The sequence below is a fragment of the Caloenas nicobarica genome, chromosome 6, assembly GCF_036013445.1.
Source record: "Caloenas nicobarica isolate bCalNic1 chromosome 6, bCalNic1.hap1, whole genome shotgun sequence".
Taxonomy (NCBI): domain Eukaryota; kingdom Metazoa; phylum Chordata; class Aves; order Columbiformes; family Columbidae; genus Caloenas; species Caloenas nicobarica.
In genome coordinates, this window is record NC_088250.1 from 29,889,338 (window position 1) to 29,909,586 (window position 20,249).

General features: G+C 46.5%; 1 protein-coding gene across 8 annotated transcripts in view; it reads right to left on the bottom strand.

Annotated features, from left to right (window-relative positions):
- Positions 1 to 15,264, bottom strand: part of CLASP1 (cytoplasmic linker associated protein 1) — a 173,666-nt gene extending 158,402 nt beyond the window's left edge. For all 8 annotated transcript variants that reach the window (XM_065637801.1, XM_065637800.1, XM_065637799.1 and 5 more), the window contains exons 1-2: positions 15,175 to 15,264; positions 2,541 to 3,015 (exon numbers count right to left, since the gene is read on the bottom strand). In XM_065637801.1, the coding sequence (XP_065493873.1) occupies positions 2,541 to 2,735 (195 nt within the window). In that variant the 5' untranslated portion in view covers positions 2,736 to 3,015; positions 15,175 to 15,264. The remainder of the gene's footprint in view (positions 1 to 2,540; positions 3,016 to 15,174) is intronic.
- Between the last annotated feature and the right edge of the window lie 4,985 nt (positions 15,265 to 20,249).

The window sequence follows — 20,249 nt, forward strand, 5'->3', positions numbered from 1 at the left end:
CTCCAATCCTAGTGCTGAGGTCAAGGACTTCAAAAATAGTGTCAGACTAAAATCAAAACAATGTACAAAAACCAATTATGTCTAAAAATGTCAATGATGGTCATGACTTACACATCTCAAACTTGTATGCCAATGATGAAGACAGCTTGAGCCCTCCCTGTAAAGGTATAGTAATTTTCCTATCAAGGGAGGCTCCTTTTAATCCAAACTCAACTGGACTGTCTCAGAGATGTCACTTCTCTTTGGTTTGCTGATGTTTCCTCAGTGATAATATATAAGCGCAAGTGTTTAGTTAGAAGAGTCCTAGACAGACAGGAGCCATGAATTAACTGGACGCTCTCCCAAGATAATGGGTCTGTTATCCAAACCTAGACTAAGTCTGTGAGCACACACTTTATCACTGAAGTGTCAAGAAATTTCAGATCATGTAGATGATCTCAAATCTTTGTTTTAAGCCAATACTTCTTCAAATGAAGGGAGTGAGGTGAGCAGAGAAACAGACTGCAAATATAATGGGTTTTTCAACCATGACCAAACAACTGCAGTTTAGCTCTCCAGATGGGTATTCTAGAGCAGCGATGCTCAGTCTTGCACTCTCCAGGTTGTTACACTAATCCATGAACTGGATCAGATGACACCAACTACCTTGTTCTCCCTCACACCAGACAGAGCTGAGCTTCTGAACCACCATCCCACAAGCAGTCAAGAAGGCAACAATCACACAGATGCAGCACTAAAACAAAAGGAAGCTATTGGCATATGATGACGCACTAAGCCTTGGTTGGACACGGAAGCAGACCTCACTACATCACTAACCTCCAGGTAGCCAGCTTGCCCCACTCCAATGTTTCACATCCTCTATTATATTCATTCCCTGAGAAAATACCCTCCAGACATCTAAACAATGCTTCTGTTATGCTTACTAAAACCTACTAAACACAGCAAATGCTATCTATAGAACACGCACATTAATGAACAGTTAGCTCAGCAGCATGAGTTCTGGAACAGTGTCACCGCAGTACAGAAGTGCCACCAGTTTGTTAGTTGAGGACAAAGACCAGTGAACATTTTAAGTGTGTAGTTCAGCAGACAAAAGACTGGGAAGGGGCGGGGGGGGGGGCACGCGGGGAGAGAGAGAGAGATAGAATTCATCCTTAAAGAAATTCTGCGAAATAAGCATGATGCTGGAAATGCAAAGTACTGCATAGCTCTGCGGTCCACATCACTTTGTAAAATCCATGCAATCTGCACATTTTTTAACAATTTCAAGTTAAATGTGCGTTACCTTTCCACTGAGAATCATGGAAGTCTAAGAGAAAGCCGGTTAGCAAGAAAAGGGGGAATAAGAACATGCCATACTCTCAGAAAACGACCTACACCACTTGGTAACAGGAAACTAAGGTTTCTTAATGTGCTCAGCCAGAACAGATCCTCTATTGAGACTGTACTGGCTTTGGTGGTTTGTTGGTTTGGGGTTTTTTGTGCCTACATGCCAAACAGCTTCCACCACAGCTGCTTGTTAACAAAAATAAAGAGAAAAAATGCAACTGTGTAGAACACATTGACCAATACACTGCAATCTCGCAGCCACTTCCCAATCAAAATTTCTGTTAAAAATAGTGTGAATTAATCTGAGGATGTTCAGCTCCAGAGCACTTGCAACCTCTATGGCTAGTCTCTCCTCCACTTCTCCAGGAAGTACTCCAGTACAACTCTCAGTTAATTAGCTACAGGCTCAGCTCTTGTAGGAACTTTACTCTGATTTTTATGGATTTATCAGAAAAGAACAAAGTCTCCTGTTACATCCTATACAACAGCTTAAGTACCCTATTAGGCTTGTCAGAGGCCTCATGAAGGGACCAGGACAGTTTTCCAAGCCACAGCTGAGAACCCTCCCTACTCCCACAGCACAGGGCACTGGTAGCACTTCCTCACTGAGACCTGTAGGGAGATGAAGCAACACGACACGGATAACAAGGCAGTGAAGGTCCGTGCCCTACCCATCCATTGCAAAACTGTGAAATTCAACAGAATATACATAGACACACACACACTACCTCTCCTGAGCTAAGTGCAGTAGATCAATTGTACTTAAGCTGCCCACAGAATAGGGAAAACAGTCTAGCAAGATTCAATGACGGGGAATGACACTGCTGTTTATATCTACTTTTTGCAGTTTTAGAAACTCTTTTAATATGGCAGGAAATCATCAACATTGCTAACTACTGGGATGATCAAAGCATGCCACCAGCTAACAAGATACACAAAGAAACCAGAACATCACCAAGTATGAACACCAAATGTAAATCCATTCATTAAAACCCCATTTACTAAATTCTTACTGCCTTGAGTCCTCAATATCATATCAGCTGCCAACTACCAAGAAATAGGTTGAGAATTGATTGGTTGGTTGATTCAGCATAATTATCAGCTTACAGAACAGTATATTAGAAAGTCTACTATACAATTTCCACCTAGATCAAGTAGCACTTGACATTGAAACTTCTCACTGTGATCACATTTCTTCTGATGAATCTTACCTTGTAATTGCTGGAATTTACCCAAGAAGTGGCCAGTCCATCAACCATTTTATCCAGCATAGTCTGATCATGTTCGAGATCAGCTGACTTCTGTTTATCTGAGAAGTAATCTATCAATTCCTGGCCAACCTGAAGTCTCTTTCCAACATCCTTCTGCAGCACCTGCGCTAAGCAGTACTCCATACTGGGCTCCATAGTGTCTTAGAAATACAGCACCAGCAAGAAAGCTAGAGGGCAGTAGGTCCAAAAAATCCCTCTATAAACGTATGCAGGAGGTCGCCTCTTTGTTCGATGAAGGTTACTGAGGGTCTGGGTTTCAAAGATGCAATTCTGAGAATGGCAACAATGCACCATGTGTGTGTGAACAGCAGCTGGCAGGATATTAAAAGTCCAATTTAAATAACTAGTAATAGACGAAGCAACTAGCTGTGCTGTACTGTTGAGTCTGCAATAATTCCCAATTCAGCAGTCCATTCTGAAAGAAACGAAAGAGAACAGTATTATAGGTTAAATTAAGACTGGAGCAAAACCAGATCGAAAGCATGTCACAAAATAGGTTATTCATATACAGCTGCAAAGATGTGACAAGCTGGATATGAGCAGCATAGTTCTATTTTAAGGAATCAGACAAGGTAGGTCAGGACAAAAACCTTTGGTTAATCTTTACAACAGCAGTTACCTATCAGTACCCTAGAAGTTTTAGTGACAGACAGTAAATCTGGGGCTTAAGAGCTGGTTGGTAATGAATATTTTTGCAACTATCACCATCACCACCCACCCACAAAGGTAGAGACAAAAATCCTTAAGCAGGTCACCAGGAAAACGCATTTGCTTTAAGAAGTGAAAGCAGGAAGAGGTCTGGATCCTGTTTTGACTGTTAGCTTTCAACAATCTATGCCATCAGCTGGCCGGCAAGATACAGCACTAACATTGGGTTCCAGGAATGTAAAACCAGCAGTTTTCAAAAAGTAGGTGCTCAAGCTGTTTCCAAAATGAACCTAGTTATATCCCAACTACATGTGTCCAAGAAACAGCACTGAAAAGCAGCTCAACAGTGCCTGTGGTGTCACCCTGAGCCAAGGCCATGCACAAAAAAAGGCCACACCGAACTCTGCTGCCACTCAGAGGCACAGCATCATCTGTGAAATTAGTTTTCAGCATATGTGAAAAAAAAAAGAAGCTGTATGTCTTGGATTTGGTTATGTTCCTCAACCCTAGAAACTGTCCTGTCCAAGGACTTCATTAGGGACCCAGTTGCAGCTTTTTTGCCCCTTTAACCGCAGCCAAACAAATCCCTCCAGACAGCCAAGGAGCAGACCCCAGCCTGTCCCCCCACTCTCCCACAGACCAAGGCTCCCAGTATCACCACACTGCTTCTCAAGGCACTCCATCACAGGTTGGCTCTTTTAGGAGAGTATGTTAGAAATCCAGAGCATGTTTTTGTTTCCTGTCTAATAATAACTAAAGGTAGAAATCTGCCCTACTTTTTACGCCAGCATGAGGAAAGCAGGTCAAGCTCAGAGCAAGGGAAGAGGCTGTGGAGCAGACACCTGGTTCAATAAACAACTGGAAGGAAGCTGAAGGCACAAGTTCACTAACTGGAAACACTGGGGCATCAAATCTAAATACCTTCTGTTTGAGCAAATAAGGTCTTCACAGAAAAGTCTTAATAAAACAGAATGGATCTGACAGCAGATGAGATGCACACAAGAACCCCAGGCCTGGAAACAAAAGCACACATCAAACAGCAGACTATTTCAGTTCATCCTCCCATCTCCATCCTCCTTGGCCAGACATGCAAACTGCCACATCTTACCAACACCAAACACAGCATCTAGAGGCAGCACAGAGACTTGCAGTCTTGCTCTTCCCTAACCCCACAAGTGCTGCCAGACATGTCCCAGCTGCCCACACTGCTTATTCACCAGGCAGGAGGAGTCACCAGAGAGCAGGTCCTTCTGTTCCAGGCAGCCAGTTCAAATCCCCGCCGGCTGACAGCAATCAGAACCGGTTCTGTACATCCAGGGACTCACCTCAGCCAACTGCCTGGCCAGTCTCACCATCAGCCAGACGGGACTGCCTGTCCTGTTGAACTAAACTCCCTCCTCACCAGCAAAACCTCACCCTCCAGAGCAGCAAAGCAGCATTAGCTGCAACTGCACACACAGCATCGAGGGCTTTAAGTTAGTGCCATGACAGCTTGTGACCACTGCCCCAAGCTGAGCTGCCTAAAGAACACACTACGCTCTCACCATTTTGCTTCAAGTCACTTCAAGAGCGACTTGACTCCAAGTTCTGAAATTGTCAATAACACCCCAAATCAGTACTCTTAGAGCAACGCCTTTTTTCCTTCTGAGAGACATTGGTTCCAAACTAGAGGAAAGCCATGCCTTTTTATTGCCAACACTACAGTTTCTCCATTTCAGTTTAGTACCAGCTCTGAAAGCAGAGCTCTGAGCTTTCCCATCCTCGTCCATAACAGTTCACAACATGGCTCTGCCTACCCATGGCAGCACAGCTAAAAAACTGGGCTGCTTCAAGCAATCCTAAAACCGCAGCACAAGTTCTCCTCTGAGCCTCCCAGTCTGTACCTTTGATTACTGGCCCCTGCCCTGCCCTCTGGCATGGGCCGGCCTTGCTCCTTGCTGCAGGCGCTCCAGTCAGGCCAGACAGTACTACACACAGACAGTATTACACACAGGAGTCTCTACACATCCAACAGAAGGGTTTGCACCCGGCAGGGCAGCATTTCTCTAGATACCTTGCTAGCAGAGATGTAGTGGAAAAGGAGCAGGTAAGTGATATTTAGCAGCTACCATGTGAAACAGAACATATGTTCCAAATGGGACTCTTCTGTTAAACTGGATAGAACATGGTGAAGAAAGTCCCCTAACTGCTTTTAAAATGGAAATGTGGAACTTGCTTAAACTTGAAATTCAGATTACAGGAGGGTGTGAATGACTGTAAGTTACCATGGAATAGCCATTTTTTATTAAACTTCACACATAAACAAGTCCAGACACACCCAAGAAACCATTAACAGACCATAGTGCCATGAGAAAGGCACACTCAAAGTTTCAAGTCTTTCTTATATGTGGTTTTAATTTAAGAGCTGTAAGTCTCTGCCTACAAGCACGGTCTTTAAGGTAATCTAGTATAAACAAATTTCTCTCAGAGTTGCTCATTTTTTAAACATGTGAAGGAAGGCACAGGATAAGAATCATTGTGTACTATCACAGATTTGTGTCATCATCTTGAGAACTGTAATCTAAAGAAGATCCACCATACATTATGGCACTACCAAATGCGTATGGGGAGAAAAGCCAGAAATACCTTTGAATCCTGGGGTAGTAAGCCAAGAGGGAAGGCTCAAGCTGGCTTGCATCTACCAGCCAACAGGTGTTAAAGTTGCACTTTTTTTAACTAAAAAAATAAAAAGCTTTTTCACACATGTTAGGAAGTCTGTTGACTCCCCCTCTTCCTCACACAAGGAAGTGGAAAAAATACCACCTGAAAAAAACAAGACCCAAGCTGACAAAAAAAAATGAAATTCCCAGGCAATGAAGCATATGGCTGCCATATCCCATCAAGTCTGAAATCAACTGGGAGATGCTACCCACACAGCGAGCTTCGGAAAACACAAAGCCACAGTCTCAGCCCCAGGAACTTCTATTCCTGTAGAATTTAAACACCATGGTTTTCAGGTAGCCAGTGTTAGAAGATACAATTTAGGTCTAGGATTTTGAGTACAACCTCTTCCCACAGAAGCAGTCACACAGAAGTCAAAAGTAACAACTCAGTGACACAGGTCCTGTGTTTGGAGCCTCTCCAAATTTTGAGAAGGGTCACAAATATAGGCTCCAACGCAAGAGTTTTCCCCAATCCTCCTGCTCAGCTTGCGGTTTGCGCTCTGAGAGACAGGTTAGGTTACATCTGACATAACGTCAACATATAAACAGGATAATCCAGGAGAAAAAACTATTCTCCCCACCACTCCAACTCTGTCACTGCAAAAGTAAAGTTCCCTCTTTTACTACTAAGCCATCAAAACTATGTGCTTAGTCAAAGCCTCTGCCAGTAACATCTGAATTTCCCATCAATGGCTACCCAGTGGAAATCCACTAGAGAGGTTTAGGCTAATGCCAGCTTGGAGCTCAAAACAAACAGTTTAAAGGAGAGCGACTGAATAGCCCAAAGTTACTCACCCTTGGTACCACCACCGTAACACCATAAAAGCTGGTACAACTCACAGCAAAGCAACCAACTCAGCGTGTAGAATAAAACAATCCAAAGAGCAATAAGGAAACATTTGTTACCTAAGATGTGGCAACATTAAACCAGACACGTAAGCCAATGACCTTTTCTCAGTGCATAGGAGAACTCCACTGACCCCAGACTACATGAATCTGCATTATTTGCAATTCTCAAGTAAAACTTAATCTTAGGCTAAATTTACAGAAAACTTTAGGTCTCTTCTTCCTCCTGCAATGAGAAAGGAAACACGAAGCACATAAAGAACACAGTACTACTCTGCTGGGGGCTTGTCTATACTTGGGAGCTCTTCCAACATAGCTATTCAACTTTTAAAATTATGCCCCACTCTTCTGCTCTAGTCCACAGGTTGAGTTATCATCTTTGTCATGTTTCACCATCATCTTCATCTGCCAAAAAAAAGCGTAGTCCACAACCTCCCCAGCCAACTGCTCAAACGAAGCTAACTCAAGACACTTGCAGAGAGACAAAGTATTGCTGCCACTCACAATCACCATAGGCAATAGTCAGTGCCACTCAATAACCAGGCCTTTCTAGTCTCTGTACCTACCTCCAGTCAGTAAGCTTAACTTGTAAACATGACAACACTTCTTCGGTGTCTTTTTTTTTTTGGTACATGGTTAACTGGAGCCCAGCAGCTGTAGTAATAACATAGCAACACAGTTATACCAACATGCCTCCTTCCTCACAGGTCTCAGGACCTAACTGCATGCAAACTTCCATTTAAAGTGAGTTCAGGGTACATTATACAGATATTTTCTTGGGTTTCCACAACAAAGAACTCTTCTCTTCCTTCAAGAGCTCTCCACCCTAGCCCAATGCAGCAATTTTCCAAGTATATGAGCTACCAGGCATCAAACCTGCAGTAGTTCACCACTACTGGAGGGTGGGCAGTGTAAATATTTAACCATTGCCAGCCAAGCCCCCTTAGGCAAGGAGTTCAGAGCAATTAGAACAGCACCTAGAAATCACATACTGCAAAGGCTAGATTGAGATGCCATCAGCGAGGCAGCCTCAAACTGCTGCTCTGCACAAAGGGTGGAAACTCTGAGCCCTGTGTCCACTGGTTCTTCTCTATTTTTGCTTCAACCAGTGCAGCTATTGCCTGCCCGGGGGGATTTGGTCTCAGGCCTTTACAAAGTCTGGCACTCAAACCTGCTCTTCCCTGGATGTGCAAGCAGCAGCGGACAAAACAGCTGTCCTGACAGTCTCTAAGCTCAAAATATTCTTAGTTGCTCAAACCTCCTGAGAGAATGAGGTGGCAAGTAAAACATCAAGTGTTCTACTTGAAGAAAGCAGCGACCTTTTTCTAGAGCCAAAGGCAGTTTGCAGGAAACACCCACCCAAAAACTGCCAGATGGGCTCTCCCTTCTGCTCATCTGACTCCATAAGTAGGCAATAATGTTTCTTTAGTGCCCAGGAATATTGCACAATCACTGTGATTATTTTACATCAGTAATGAGTGTTGCCTTGTAGTTAAGCCTCCCCCTAATGCAAAGATGGTGTCTTAGATTTCCAGCCTGACAACTCCTTTCTAATTAGCTGACGGGACAGCCCTGTGCTTATCTCAATATACTAAGGGCCTCTGACTGCGCTTTTTGCAGATATGCCTTCCACACCCCTATACAGTAACTTGAACCACCTTCACCTCTCATACTCAACAGGGCAGCCTTGCTGATAAGCAAAGCCCATGTGGATGCAGCTTCCCTGCTGGAAGTGCTACCAGGTCTTCAGCGGAGGGGCTGTTCTTCCTCCTCCCACAGCACAGGCCGCCCTAAGGAAGCGTCTGTCAACGACCAAATGTTGTGGGCAGTTCACCCTCACTAAAACCCGGTCTGGCTGAATGCTTGCTAAGACTCTGCTAAATAGTAGTTGTTCTTCAAACTTCACAGCTGGATCTATTAAAGGATTTATATCTAAAGCACAGACCATATTCAATCCACACCAGGGCATGTCGTCACTGCCACAAGGAAAACTGAGGCAGATTTCTAGAATAAAGAAATCTGGAAGATTTCCAAGGCTTAAGCTAACTAAGGCTTTCTAGCCCCCACACAATCCTTCCAGGACAGATGCTAGCTGTGAAAGTCACATTACCTTACCCTGGGTAAGATGAGAGATAAGCTTCAGATAACAGGAATTCTTATGCCTCCACTAAAGGTCTGCACTGCTGCCTCAGTAACTGAACACTTCATATAGAGATACCAATTTCAGCAAAGCATCAATCTTCAAAAAATGTCCACAGTAATGAAGCTGCAGCAAATCAAGACAACTTAGTCACCTCAGTGTGACCCCAACACTTACACTAATGGAACCACTTTGCAGAGTGGCAGTACCCTTTCAGGACTAGGGTAGAAAATTAAATTATTTTGAACATCATTTGTTTGCCTGATACAACCCCACTCCGAAATTAGTTTGGTTTTAACTTTGTCTGAGACCAAGGACAAGCCTAGAACTAGCTTTCAAGGTCTCCTTCCTTTTGAACAGTTTGAGCACTGAGATGCAGATCAAAATCCTACGATGTTCAGAGCTGCTTTGTGTGACTCCCTCTTATAGGCATCTCAGTTCATGCTTTTAGTGTGATACATTGGAACCAAGTTATTAGGGGTCTAACTGGACCACAGGGGAAAAAAAAACACCAAAAAACCCACAAACAAACAAACAAAAAACCAACCAAACAAAACAAACAAACAAAACCCAAACAACCTACTCTGATGACACTTTACTCAAAATAGTACCTAAGCTGTGAGTTTGTGTATACAACAATATCCTTTCCCTCATTCTAGAGGTCTAACGTTACCTTAGAGCCTTCAGACTCCAGATCTGGCACCTGTGGGACCCTGCCCAGCACACCATGCAGCACTGGGGCTCTGACTCCCAGCTCTGCTCTGCAAGGTGTCTGCCAAGGGTGCACAAGGTCCCCCGCGGGGCTGCGGTGGCATATCCCATCCTACTGCAACTAGGACTGTAGGACAAAACTTTCCAGAGTCAAGTTCTAATCTTCCCCTCTACACTACAGCAACAATATTGGATCATCTGGAAGAAGGGGGGAAAAAAAGGAAGATACTTTCACCTGTAGCCTCATGCAGGTAAAATGCTTTGCAAGGTTTGCAAGTAGGACACTACTGAGAATTAGAGCAGGGTGACCCATCACTTGCCAGATTGCTAGCAGGATGAGTGGCTTCACCACACACATCTGAATCTTCTAATCTCTATTTGTATTGCAATAGATGAAGCCCCTTAGGCCAAGATCACTAATTTAAGCAGTCCTGAAGACAGAAAGCACATCTTATTGTACATCAGTTGAAGAAAAAGGTGGGAGAACAGAAGAACCTCTTATTTTAGAGGCAGGAATGGGGTAGAAATTCAGTGCCTTTCCCAGAGCCACTGCAAAGCAAGTCAGCAGCGGGAGCTGAGGGCAAGACAACACCATGGGCAAAGAAAGAAAAAACCCATACCACCACATGCTTGTACAAGATCAGGATAATCTAGTTTTAAAGCAGAGGGTTTGATATAAATTCCATACTCAACAAATCCTCCAGGACCTTGTTATCCCTACTGATGTGTAACTGGCTAGTGACACAGAAGAAGCAGGTAAGTTTTTTTTGTACTGAGTCCAAGCCAGAACTACTCTGGAAGAAAGTACTTAAGAGACAAGTGCTAGTAGTAAAATGACAGGTTGGAATGGAAAAATAGTACCCAAGATCATACCTTAGGTACAAGCCCTCAAGGGACACTCAGTGTCCAACTAAGCACCTTTCAGTAAGATTTCTTCCCTCTGCACCCCACATCATTTTCTCAAAACATGCACATCTATTTTAGACAATCTTAACAAAATGTGTGTGATGTGGGTATAAAGAAAGGAAAAAAAAAAACAAAAAAACACACACCTCACTCCATGCAGTCTACACCTCAAATAAGTTCACTCACAGAAGAACCTCAGGCAGGTAAGCAGATACAGACAAAAGCACCTCCAATGCTAAAACAATGACTTGCATACTTGTGACAACAAGCCATGCCAATACATTACTGATATGAAAACTAATCAGATGCCAAAAACTGAACAAGACAGGAGCTCAGGTAGGAACCTGTAGCAGACTGGCTGTGGGATGCAACAGCAGCATTTTTGCAAGTCAACAGTTCTGGAAAAACTTTATTTTCTCAGTCTCTCTTCAGGCTTCCCAGCTAACGCCCATCTCTTCCCCCACAACTCTAAACACGACCTCACATCACAAAATAGGGCTCTTTGCCTGCTCCCGTTCTCCAGGGCTGCCAACCCTCATGGAAACTGTTGGCCAAGGACAGGAGAACTCTCAGCAGCAACTGGATTGCAGCTGCTGACAGGGGCCAGCAGAAACTAGGACCAGTTTGGCTGCAGGGAGGGGAAGGAGGGCTACCCCATGCTCAGGCATAAGCAGATTCTATTCAGCCTGGCATTTGCAACCGCACATAAGCGGATGGCCAGAGAAATCCCCCAACATAGGCAGCAAGGGATTGCAGAAAGCCACCACTACACTTGAGATTTACAAAACAGTGGGAGGAGGGAGCACAGGACAATGAGGAGCAGAAGGGGGTTTTGTTTGACAATACCACGAATTTGGCTGAACTCTAAGCTGCAGTTCTGAGACTGCTGGGCCAAGAAACCAGCTGCAATGTAACAGGCAGAGATACACCTGCAATTCATCTCTTCTGCTCAGCATCACCTTGAAACACAGGTCAGAAACTGACTCCATTTTGATCAGGTCTTTGCATCTGCAAATCATTGTTGGTTCAGTTTGGCTTTCTGAAATATCCTGGAATCTAAAGCATCTACAAACAAAGCGTAAAGAGAAGGCTCCAGCTTAGACTTGAAACACAGAAATGCTGCACCAGGGACTGGCCTGATTAGGCTGTTTAACCTTTTATTTTGTTGGCAGGGGAAACAAATCAGAGACTTTTAAATCTTCCCACTGGCTTCCAATAAACTGTTGATGATGATGCTTTTCTAACAATTAATTTTGCTGCCCCTATTGGGCATACTGCTTCTAGATGCAGAATTGACATCTCCCTCCTTGTGGAGCTGAACACGCAGGGATTTGATTAAGTGACAGAACAGGAAACCAGATGAATTGAGATCGTATCTCTTGGAGAGCACCTGCAGCCTCTCAGACCACAAAACCCGTTTGCTGCCCTCCTATAACTTGAACAGTTACAACTCCATCCAGTTCATTTGAGATTTGGTTTGTTTGGGGTGGAGTTTTTTTCGTGTAACAGTGCTAGTGCTGCCAGAAAGAGGAGAAAGTGATCTCTCCTGTTTATGACAGACACTAGCACAGCAAAGAATGCCAAGGAACTTGTGTGTGTTTAGCTCTTCAGCACTTCGCTGTGCAAAACCCTTACCTAGCCCACATCAGGCTTTCAGACAGCTTTGAGGACTGATTAACAGGTTGGTCCAACACATAATATCCAAAACACTGAGTAAGCTCTGAAGAAACATGCAATGCAAACTTCAACCGTGCATAGATTGATGAAAATGAAGAAACTGAGCTAAGAGCAACATGAAGCGTAAGCGTACGCCATTAAAGAGCAGGGTAAAGCTAAGGCTGTTCTGCACAAGACAGCCACAAACATCAACCCATCACCAAGGAAAGAAGAGAAGCCCTTTCCTCACAGTCAGATACTTACAATTTACTAACGTCACAGTCTGAACAAATTAACAGACAAAACTAGTCTATTTTATCCACTCAGTTGAGAGACCTTTACATACTTGCCACATTTTTTAATGTACAGGCAAGTGCTATCAGAAGGTGCGCTGTCAGAATCCAGGAGGAAGCTTCAGTTATAGCTGCCAGCCCAGGAGGCAGCAGCAGCAGCAAAGCCCGACCCAGCAGCAGGTTGAGATTTCCAGCCCTAGTCTAGGCAAGGCCCAAGATAATGAGAGACTCAGGGTGACACATGAGCTCGATCCAGAGTCATCTGAGGACAGAAGGGTACCCGTAATGGCAGCCCACCAGCTTCAAAGCCACATTACTCTCACAAAAGTCTGCCCATAAGTTGAAATGCGGAGCTCATAACTTTATCCATTTGAACATTTCATGTCCAGCCCCTTTCACACTGCTTATAATGCAGCATGACCTGCCCCTAACACAAAGGCTGTTGAGGGCAAGATCTAGCTCCCCATGTTGTAACTCATTACAGAAGTGGTCAGACTTGCTGTCAGCTCTTACCCTCTAACAACAAACAGTCCTGACCAACCTGCCTGATGGATAGGGAAAGATTGACTAACATATGGGAGAAACACACAAATCATGTCAGATTGAGTTTTGCTGTTTAAATATCTGGTTTCCATAACACTTAAGTTGTAGCTCAGATTTGAGCTTCCTACAAAACCTCACAGATGTCTGGAGGACTAGCTCACTCTATCACAGGCACTCTCTGCAATTGTCCCTCTAGGGAATGTCACATGAACTAGAGAAACATTTCCATCTCAGAAGCATGCTGCTGTCTCACTTCTAGCACTGTATGTTATCAGCCAAGTGAAGCAAGGCCAAAGTGCTTAACTTCATGGCATTTCTCTTCTTGAAACAGAAACTTTGGAAGCTATCTGACCAATTTCAAAGATTTCACAGGAATGTTGCAGGCATCAGTGTGGAAAAAAATCCATTCATGTTGGCAGCAATTTTTTTTAAAAAAACGAGACAAGTGTGACTATAGAATACAGAGAGGATCACTCATGGTGGCACAGTCATTACTATCATAACTTCCAGGCTTCGGTCCCACTGACAGGGTTCAGAGAAAACGAGCAAAAGCTGGACTTTGCCAAGGCCAGGACTGCAGCACAAAGGCTTGTTCCACACAGCAAGCGATGCTGCCGTGATGAGGAAGACTCTGAATGTGACAGCACTGCAGCTCCATCCTGCACTTGGTGTAGCCCTTTGCTGTAGCAAAAGCTTACCACTGTTGGAAGTTCTCAAACATATCCAGCTGCAGCTCCCTCTCCAGTTGCAACCCTCTTTTAAATCCAGTTCAGAATGCCAAGCAGAAGCAAGCACTTGCACTTCTAATGCCTTTGCAAGATCTAATTTGGGACCTACTGATCTAAGTGTTGGATTTGCATCATCAGGTATCAAGCAATGATACTTTGGTTTATCTTCAACAGTACCCAGATGGCACCAAGAGAAGCAACTGATGGAGATACAACTGCTCAAAGGATACAGAGAATCGGTTTGCACTAAATGGACTCCAATGTATTGACCCAAGATGCTGGATGAGCACTGGGGTGGAGACCACATCTCTGCCCTACCAACACCAGCTCAGCACATGCTTCTTTACTTAACTCTTGTCTCCTCAACTAAATGCTGACTTATGAAATAAATCTGTAAGGGACAAAGATCTACTGGTCAGAATAAGCCTCGCACCTGGGAAGTCTCTTCCTTACTCCACCACAGGCTTCCCACACAGCCCTGAGCTTGTCACCCTGCCTCAGTTTCCCACCTTTCTCAAGAAGCTGTGCAGGGGGTGGGGAAGAGCGAGGCTTTTCCCTTCTTCACAGAAGACACACACATTGAAAATACCTCCAGCATAGCCCACGAGGGCATGTGTAAACACATTGACAAATAACTACATTTTATTTACTCAGATCCAGAATCTCTCCAAAGTATTGCTGCAGGATTTGTCTAATAGTCAAACCACCTCTCCGTGCAGCCACAAACTTCCAGTCCTCACCCAACCCACGTTAAAGATTTTGACAGATATAAGTAAAGCACAACACGTGTGCAAAAGGGCCAAATACAAGAGCCGAATCCACCCATAACACAAGACAGTTTTAAGAATACAGCTACCGCAACCCCGCACTGCTGCGCCAAGGCGGCGCGGCCGCTTTCACCCCGGCACTGAGCAAGGGCTGCACCACCGAGCCCGCCGCTCCCCGCCGCAGGGCTGCCCGGCGACACCGCTCCCGCGGGCGGCGCCGAGCCGTGTGCCCGCAGCGCAGCCCGCACCGCGGCTGCACCCCCGGGCCCGGCCGCTCGCTGACCCCGCAGCCCCCGGGGGATGCCGAGGGGCGCCCCCGCGCCGGCCGTTAGGCCCCGGCAGCCCCCGCACCCCCGGCTCCCGCTGTGGCCGTTACGCCGCCGGACCCTCCTCCCCTTCCTCTCCCACAAACCACACCGCGGGGCGACCCGGGGCCGCGCTCCAGCCCGCTCCCGCGGGCGGGACGGCCTCGGCGGGGCCCACCCCGCCCCGCTCCCCTCCCCTCCCGGCTGCGCTCCCCACAGTCGCCCAGCGGCGGCATCACACAAAGACCCCGGCCGCGCTCCTGCCCCCACCGCCCCCCGGCGCAGCGGCTCTCCCCGCCCGGCGCGGTGCCGGCACAGGCATTACCCACCGGGCCCGGCGCGGGAGGCGGCGGCCGGGCAGCGCTCAGTGCCGGCGGCGCCCGCTCCGCTGCATGGCTGCGCCCGCCCGCTGCCACGGGAAGAATGGGAGCCAGCGCGCACGCGCCACGCGCAGCCGCTCCGCGCCGGCGCGGCACCGCCCAACGCCTCTAGAAGGCTCCCGGGCCGGCAGCGCGCATGCGCCTACGCACCGCCCTCCCGCCACGTACCATAGAGCGCGAGGCGAAGGCTAGAGAGGACGCGTCTCCCGCGGCTCTCTACGGTAGGTGGGGGGAAGCCCCTCCCGCACGGCGGCGGTGAGGTCAGTGCGCGCGGTGCGCACGCGCAAGGGCGGCCCCTCCCGCCGCGGCCGTTACGAGAGGGCTCGGTCGCTATGGCGACGCTGCGCGCGCGGCGGGAGCCGTTGGGGCTGACGGGGCGGCGCGCGGTCGCTGTGAGGCGGCGCCGCCGGCGACGGGCGGCTCCGGAGCAGGAGGCTGCTGGGCACGGCGTGTGAGAGGCTGAAATGTTCTGAGGGAAATTCCTGACGTTGCGCAGAGGGAGCTCGGGGGCCGAGCGCTGCGTGTGGAAAGAAGCCTGAAGCCGCATGTCAGCGCACAGCCCCCCCGTTTTAATGATTCCCCACTGAGGGAAACGGTGTCCTGTGCGGCCTTAGTTAAAAAGCTGCATTTAAAAGCAACTACTTCTTTCTCTTAAATGGAATGGGTTGCAGCACTCTTATTATATGACTAACTGAAGTGAAAATAAGAAACAAACTCCCTGTGCACAGGCTCTTCACCAAGACGTTTGACCATCTTCTTCCCCAGGGTTGCGCCAGCTGCTCTTGTGTTGGTTGTGGGGAACCTCCATTTCACCTCAAACACCCCCAGCTGCCTCAGCCTCTGCGCTGCAGAAAGCAGTTGAGCTCCATAAGGTGGTGTAACATTGCAGTTTCCACCAAGCATGTAGTCTGAGTCATCAAAACAGTTCACACAGAAAAACTCCTTGTGGAAAAAAAAATATTCCTTTGCAGTCATAACTTCTTGAAATAATAATGCCCTTCTCCTTGGCTCACAGTTTTGGCGTAGGAATGGCTTTTGGCAAGCCCCCTCCAAATAATACTAAATTTGCTCATTTGTTCTTTCCCATCATCAGGTTCCAGAGCAATATGTAACTGCTGGTTTGCATGAAGATCAATCAGCACAGGCTGAACGTAAAAAATGCAACGGGCTGCAAAAATGTCAAGAGAAAGCTGGAGATATCAGTGCCTAAAAGGATGCCAGCCATGTGTAACCTGAATGCAGGTGATTACAAACCAGCTTTAGAAATTACCTCAGTTTTCACTCCCCAGACAGTAGCTCATCCCCTGAGAGCCCTGACTAACTGCTGCCTAGGACAGAGACACAACAGCTCTGCTTCACCTGCTGTAGGTTTTTCCGTTCCCCACATTACTACCCGTGTGCGCTCAGAGAAGGGACAGCCCCTGCGCTGGGTTCTCTCCCTCCCTACTTCGGCAGTTCTGCAACCAGCACTCCAGTCATTTGCCCTTCTCTTGGTTTGCAGTCTCCTGTGACCGTCAGTACATTAATAAAACACCAATCGTTCCACCTCAGCTGAATCTGTTAGAACTATAGGCAAAGCTTTCTCAGAGACCCTAGGTAGTTCCTTGTCTGATACCAAAAATACCATCTTGTTCCACTTTGAGCAAGGAAATGAGATAAAACTTGAACAAATAGTTCTAAGTTAGCTGAATTATGAGAAGCAAAATTTCATTTAGCTTTAGTAAGAAATCAATAATTGTGTATCACACATTTGCTGTGAATTCATTCTCTTCAGTGTCACAATAAAGAGGCATTTACCTTGGAAATCTCTCAGCACTGCCTTCTGATACAATTGGGTGTCTGCCCTTTTTTTTATACATGCTTTTGGTAATTTTAGGGTCAGTGTTTGGCAGTCTAACGATTCATAAAGAAATGCTGAGAGATGCAGCTGGCTTGGTTTTTAAGTACTTCTTTTTCCCCCTCCTAGACAAAACTTGCAAAGAAAATGTAATTTTTGTTTTCTCTTTTGTTGCAAGACTTCAGGTGACAACTGCATGGAACTTAAAAGCTTTTTCACAGTGAAATTAACAGATAGACTGTGGACATGGTCTTTACGTGTTTGCTTCACATTTTTATTATAAAACAGGTAGAGCCTCTGCACAGAAATAAACTTCTCTTTCATTTAATCGGCTCTAATGTTTTGATTTTTTCTGTTATTACGTGACCATTCCCTTGGCTCCCTGCACAGACTTTCAGAGCAGTTAATGCCCGTATTTTGAGGATAACCACACTGTTCGGTGAGCAGCAGCACCAAGGATGCCTGGTTTCCCACAGGTCTGTGTTCTTTGTACCCCTCATCCGCCCCGCTCTCCCAGCAGCCCTGTGTCTCCTGTGATGCTCCTCTCTACGCAGACATGGGCAGCACGAGGTGCGGTTAGTCCAGGGCCATGTTCCTGTGGGATCGGCTGGCAAAGGAACCGCTCTGTGCCCCAGCTCCCTCTGCCTTGCCCCGAGGCTGGCAGTGGCTATTTCTCTCCTCTAGTTCTGATGAAACTTGAGATTCTTTCTTGCTTCCCTAAATATCGAGAAGGAAAAAGGAGGGAGACAGCTTGACAGCTGAACAGAAGCAGACAGACCAATCATGTAAACCTCATTTTCATTAGGAAAAGAAGTCTGAAATACACTGTAACCTGCAGGTTTTCCTCAGACTTTTTAAAAGCAGGCAGTGAAGCACTGTTCTGATTCTTACCCTCTAAGTTCCTTAAAATTAATCGCTACTGCATACAGTATTGCACTATACCACACACTATATTGCATACTTCATCCTGCTTTCTCTAACAGAACACTGACCTTTCAGGGATTTGTTTTTTAGCTTTCTTTTAGAGTCTCATAGGACTTCAGAGTTCTTTCACTCTGCTCAGAGGAGGTTCCTCTTGGCTATACTGCACAGTCCACCAGCTTTCACAGGGACATCACTAGGCGTTAGTTCTAGCACCATCTATGACAGACCTGTGTGTCCATCGCTTGTGACAGTTCACAACACAAACCAACCATGAAGGCACGTCAGAATACTCCAAGGGCAACTAGATCTAACTTTCCAAATGGAATCAAATCTGCACTGATAGCTCAGCTTCTCCAAAGTTACTGTTAGGTAACAACCATAGTATTTCTACCCAGTCCTTGGGGATTCATCCAGGGGTGCAGAAAGGACTCTGTCAATGAAGGAACCCATCACACGCGAGTGTGTCACAAGGACTTCACTGTGAGTGCTTTAACAGCAAGCATGTGGCATTGCAGCCCAGAAGGCAAATCGTATCCTGGACTGGACCAAAAGGAGCGTTGCCAGCAGGTCGAGAGAGGGGATTCTGCCCCTCTGATCTGCTCTGGTGAGACCCCACCTGGAATACTCTGTCCAGCTCTGGAGCCCTCAGTACAGGAAGGACATGGACCTGTTGGAGAGGGGCCAGACGAGGCCACCAAGATGATCAGAGGGCTGGAACAGCTCTGCTGTGAGGATGGGCTGAGAGAGCTGGGGTTGTTCAGCCTGGAGAAGAGAAGGCTCTGGGGAGACCTTATTGCAGCCTTTCAGTATTTAAAAAGGAGCCTATAAGAAAAATGGGGACAGAATTTTTAGCAGAGCCTGTTACAATAGAACAAGGGGTAATGGTTTTATGCTAAAAGAGGGGAGATTCAGGTTAGACATGAGGAAGAAACTTTTTACAATGAAGGTGGTGAAACACTGGCACAGGTTGCCCAGAGAGGTGGTCGATGCCCCACCTCTGGAAACATTCAAGGCCAGGCTGGATGGGGCTCTGAGCAACCTGATCTAGTTGAAGACGTCCCTGCTCATTGCAGGGGGTTGGACTAGATGAGCTTTGAAGGTCCCTTCCAACCCAAACTGTTCTATGATGCTATGATTATAAATAATGTACCTCAGTAAAGGTACTTCTTACTCTGCTCCCATTTCTGAAAAATCAGTGACCTACCCATCTCACACATGGATCTCCAGCCCTGGCAGGACTAGTGCAGCAGTAAGGTGGGAACATGAGTCTCCTGAGGGGACGCTGTTCCCAGGGAAGCAGGACACATCTCTCTAATCAGTGCACCTGCAAAGTACACTGTTCCCCACTTGTTGGGAAAGGTCTGGTTCACCATGAGTGGGAGGTGTGTGCCTGTGCACGTGCAAAACAAAGCACAGTCCAGTTGCAAGATGAAACAGGAGATCAGCTTATGGACATCTGCAGTGAGGGCACAGAAAGCTGTAAGGATTGGCAAAGTAAAACCAGTAAGCTTTTTTAAAAAATGTATGGATGTTCTAGCTTTCATTTACCAACACTGCTCTTTCGAACAAAAAGACATCAATAAACGGAACTAGTGGGAAGCAGAGGGATGGACTGGGAAGGAGAGAGGTTCTGTTTCAGTAGAAACACTGACTATACCTGAGTGACCTGCTCTTCTCCTTCTCTTCAGGGTTCTTTTCCATAATGTCTGCTCAGGAATCTGGTGGCCGAGCGCTCCAAGGAAAAATGTATTTATTTATGAATGACAGTGTGGTGATGCAGTTGCCCGTGGCAGCAGAGGAAGCAGCATCAAAGCCTGGCTGTCCCTAGGTTGCTTTCCTAGAGTTGAGCACACTGCCATGCAGACTTAGAAAGCCACATTTCCTGTATGTGCTGTCCCAAGCCGACTGCTTGCATGGCTGAGGGGGAGAACAACTTCAACCAAATCGATGTAAGACCGCATGTCTCCCTTTGCTATCTCCTGGCACTTGCATCTCCCACACACATCACCTGAGCAGAGCGGGGCAGTGCTGAGGAGCGGGCTGGGTGGCTCCTGGCACAAAGAACATGGGCTAGCACGAAGCAAAGCCCAAGCACCCGACTTCTGAGTGCTGTTCATCATGCTCTGGCACGGGCTCCCTGTCTGACTCATGTCCTCTACCCCTTACTTACCTGACCAGTGAAACGGGGAACAAATTCCTTGTCCATACTTTCAAACACTTGAAACAGGGAAAGCATTAGCTAATCAACATTAAATTTAATAAC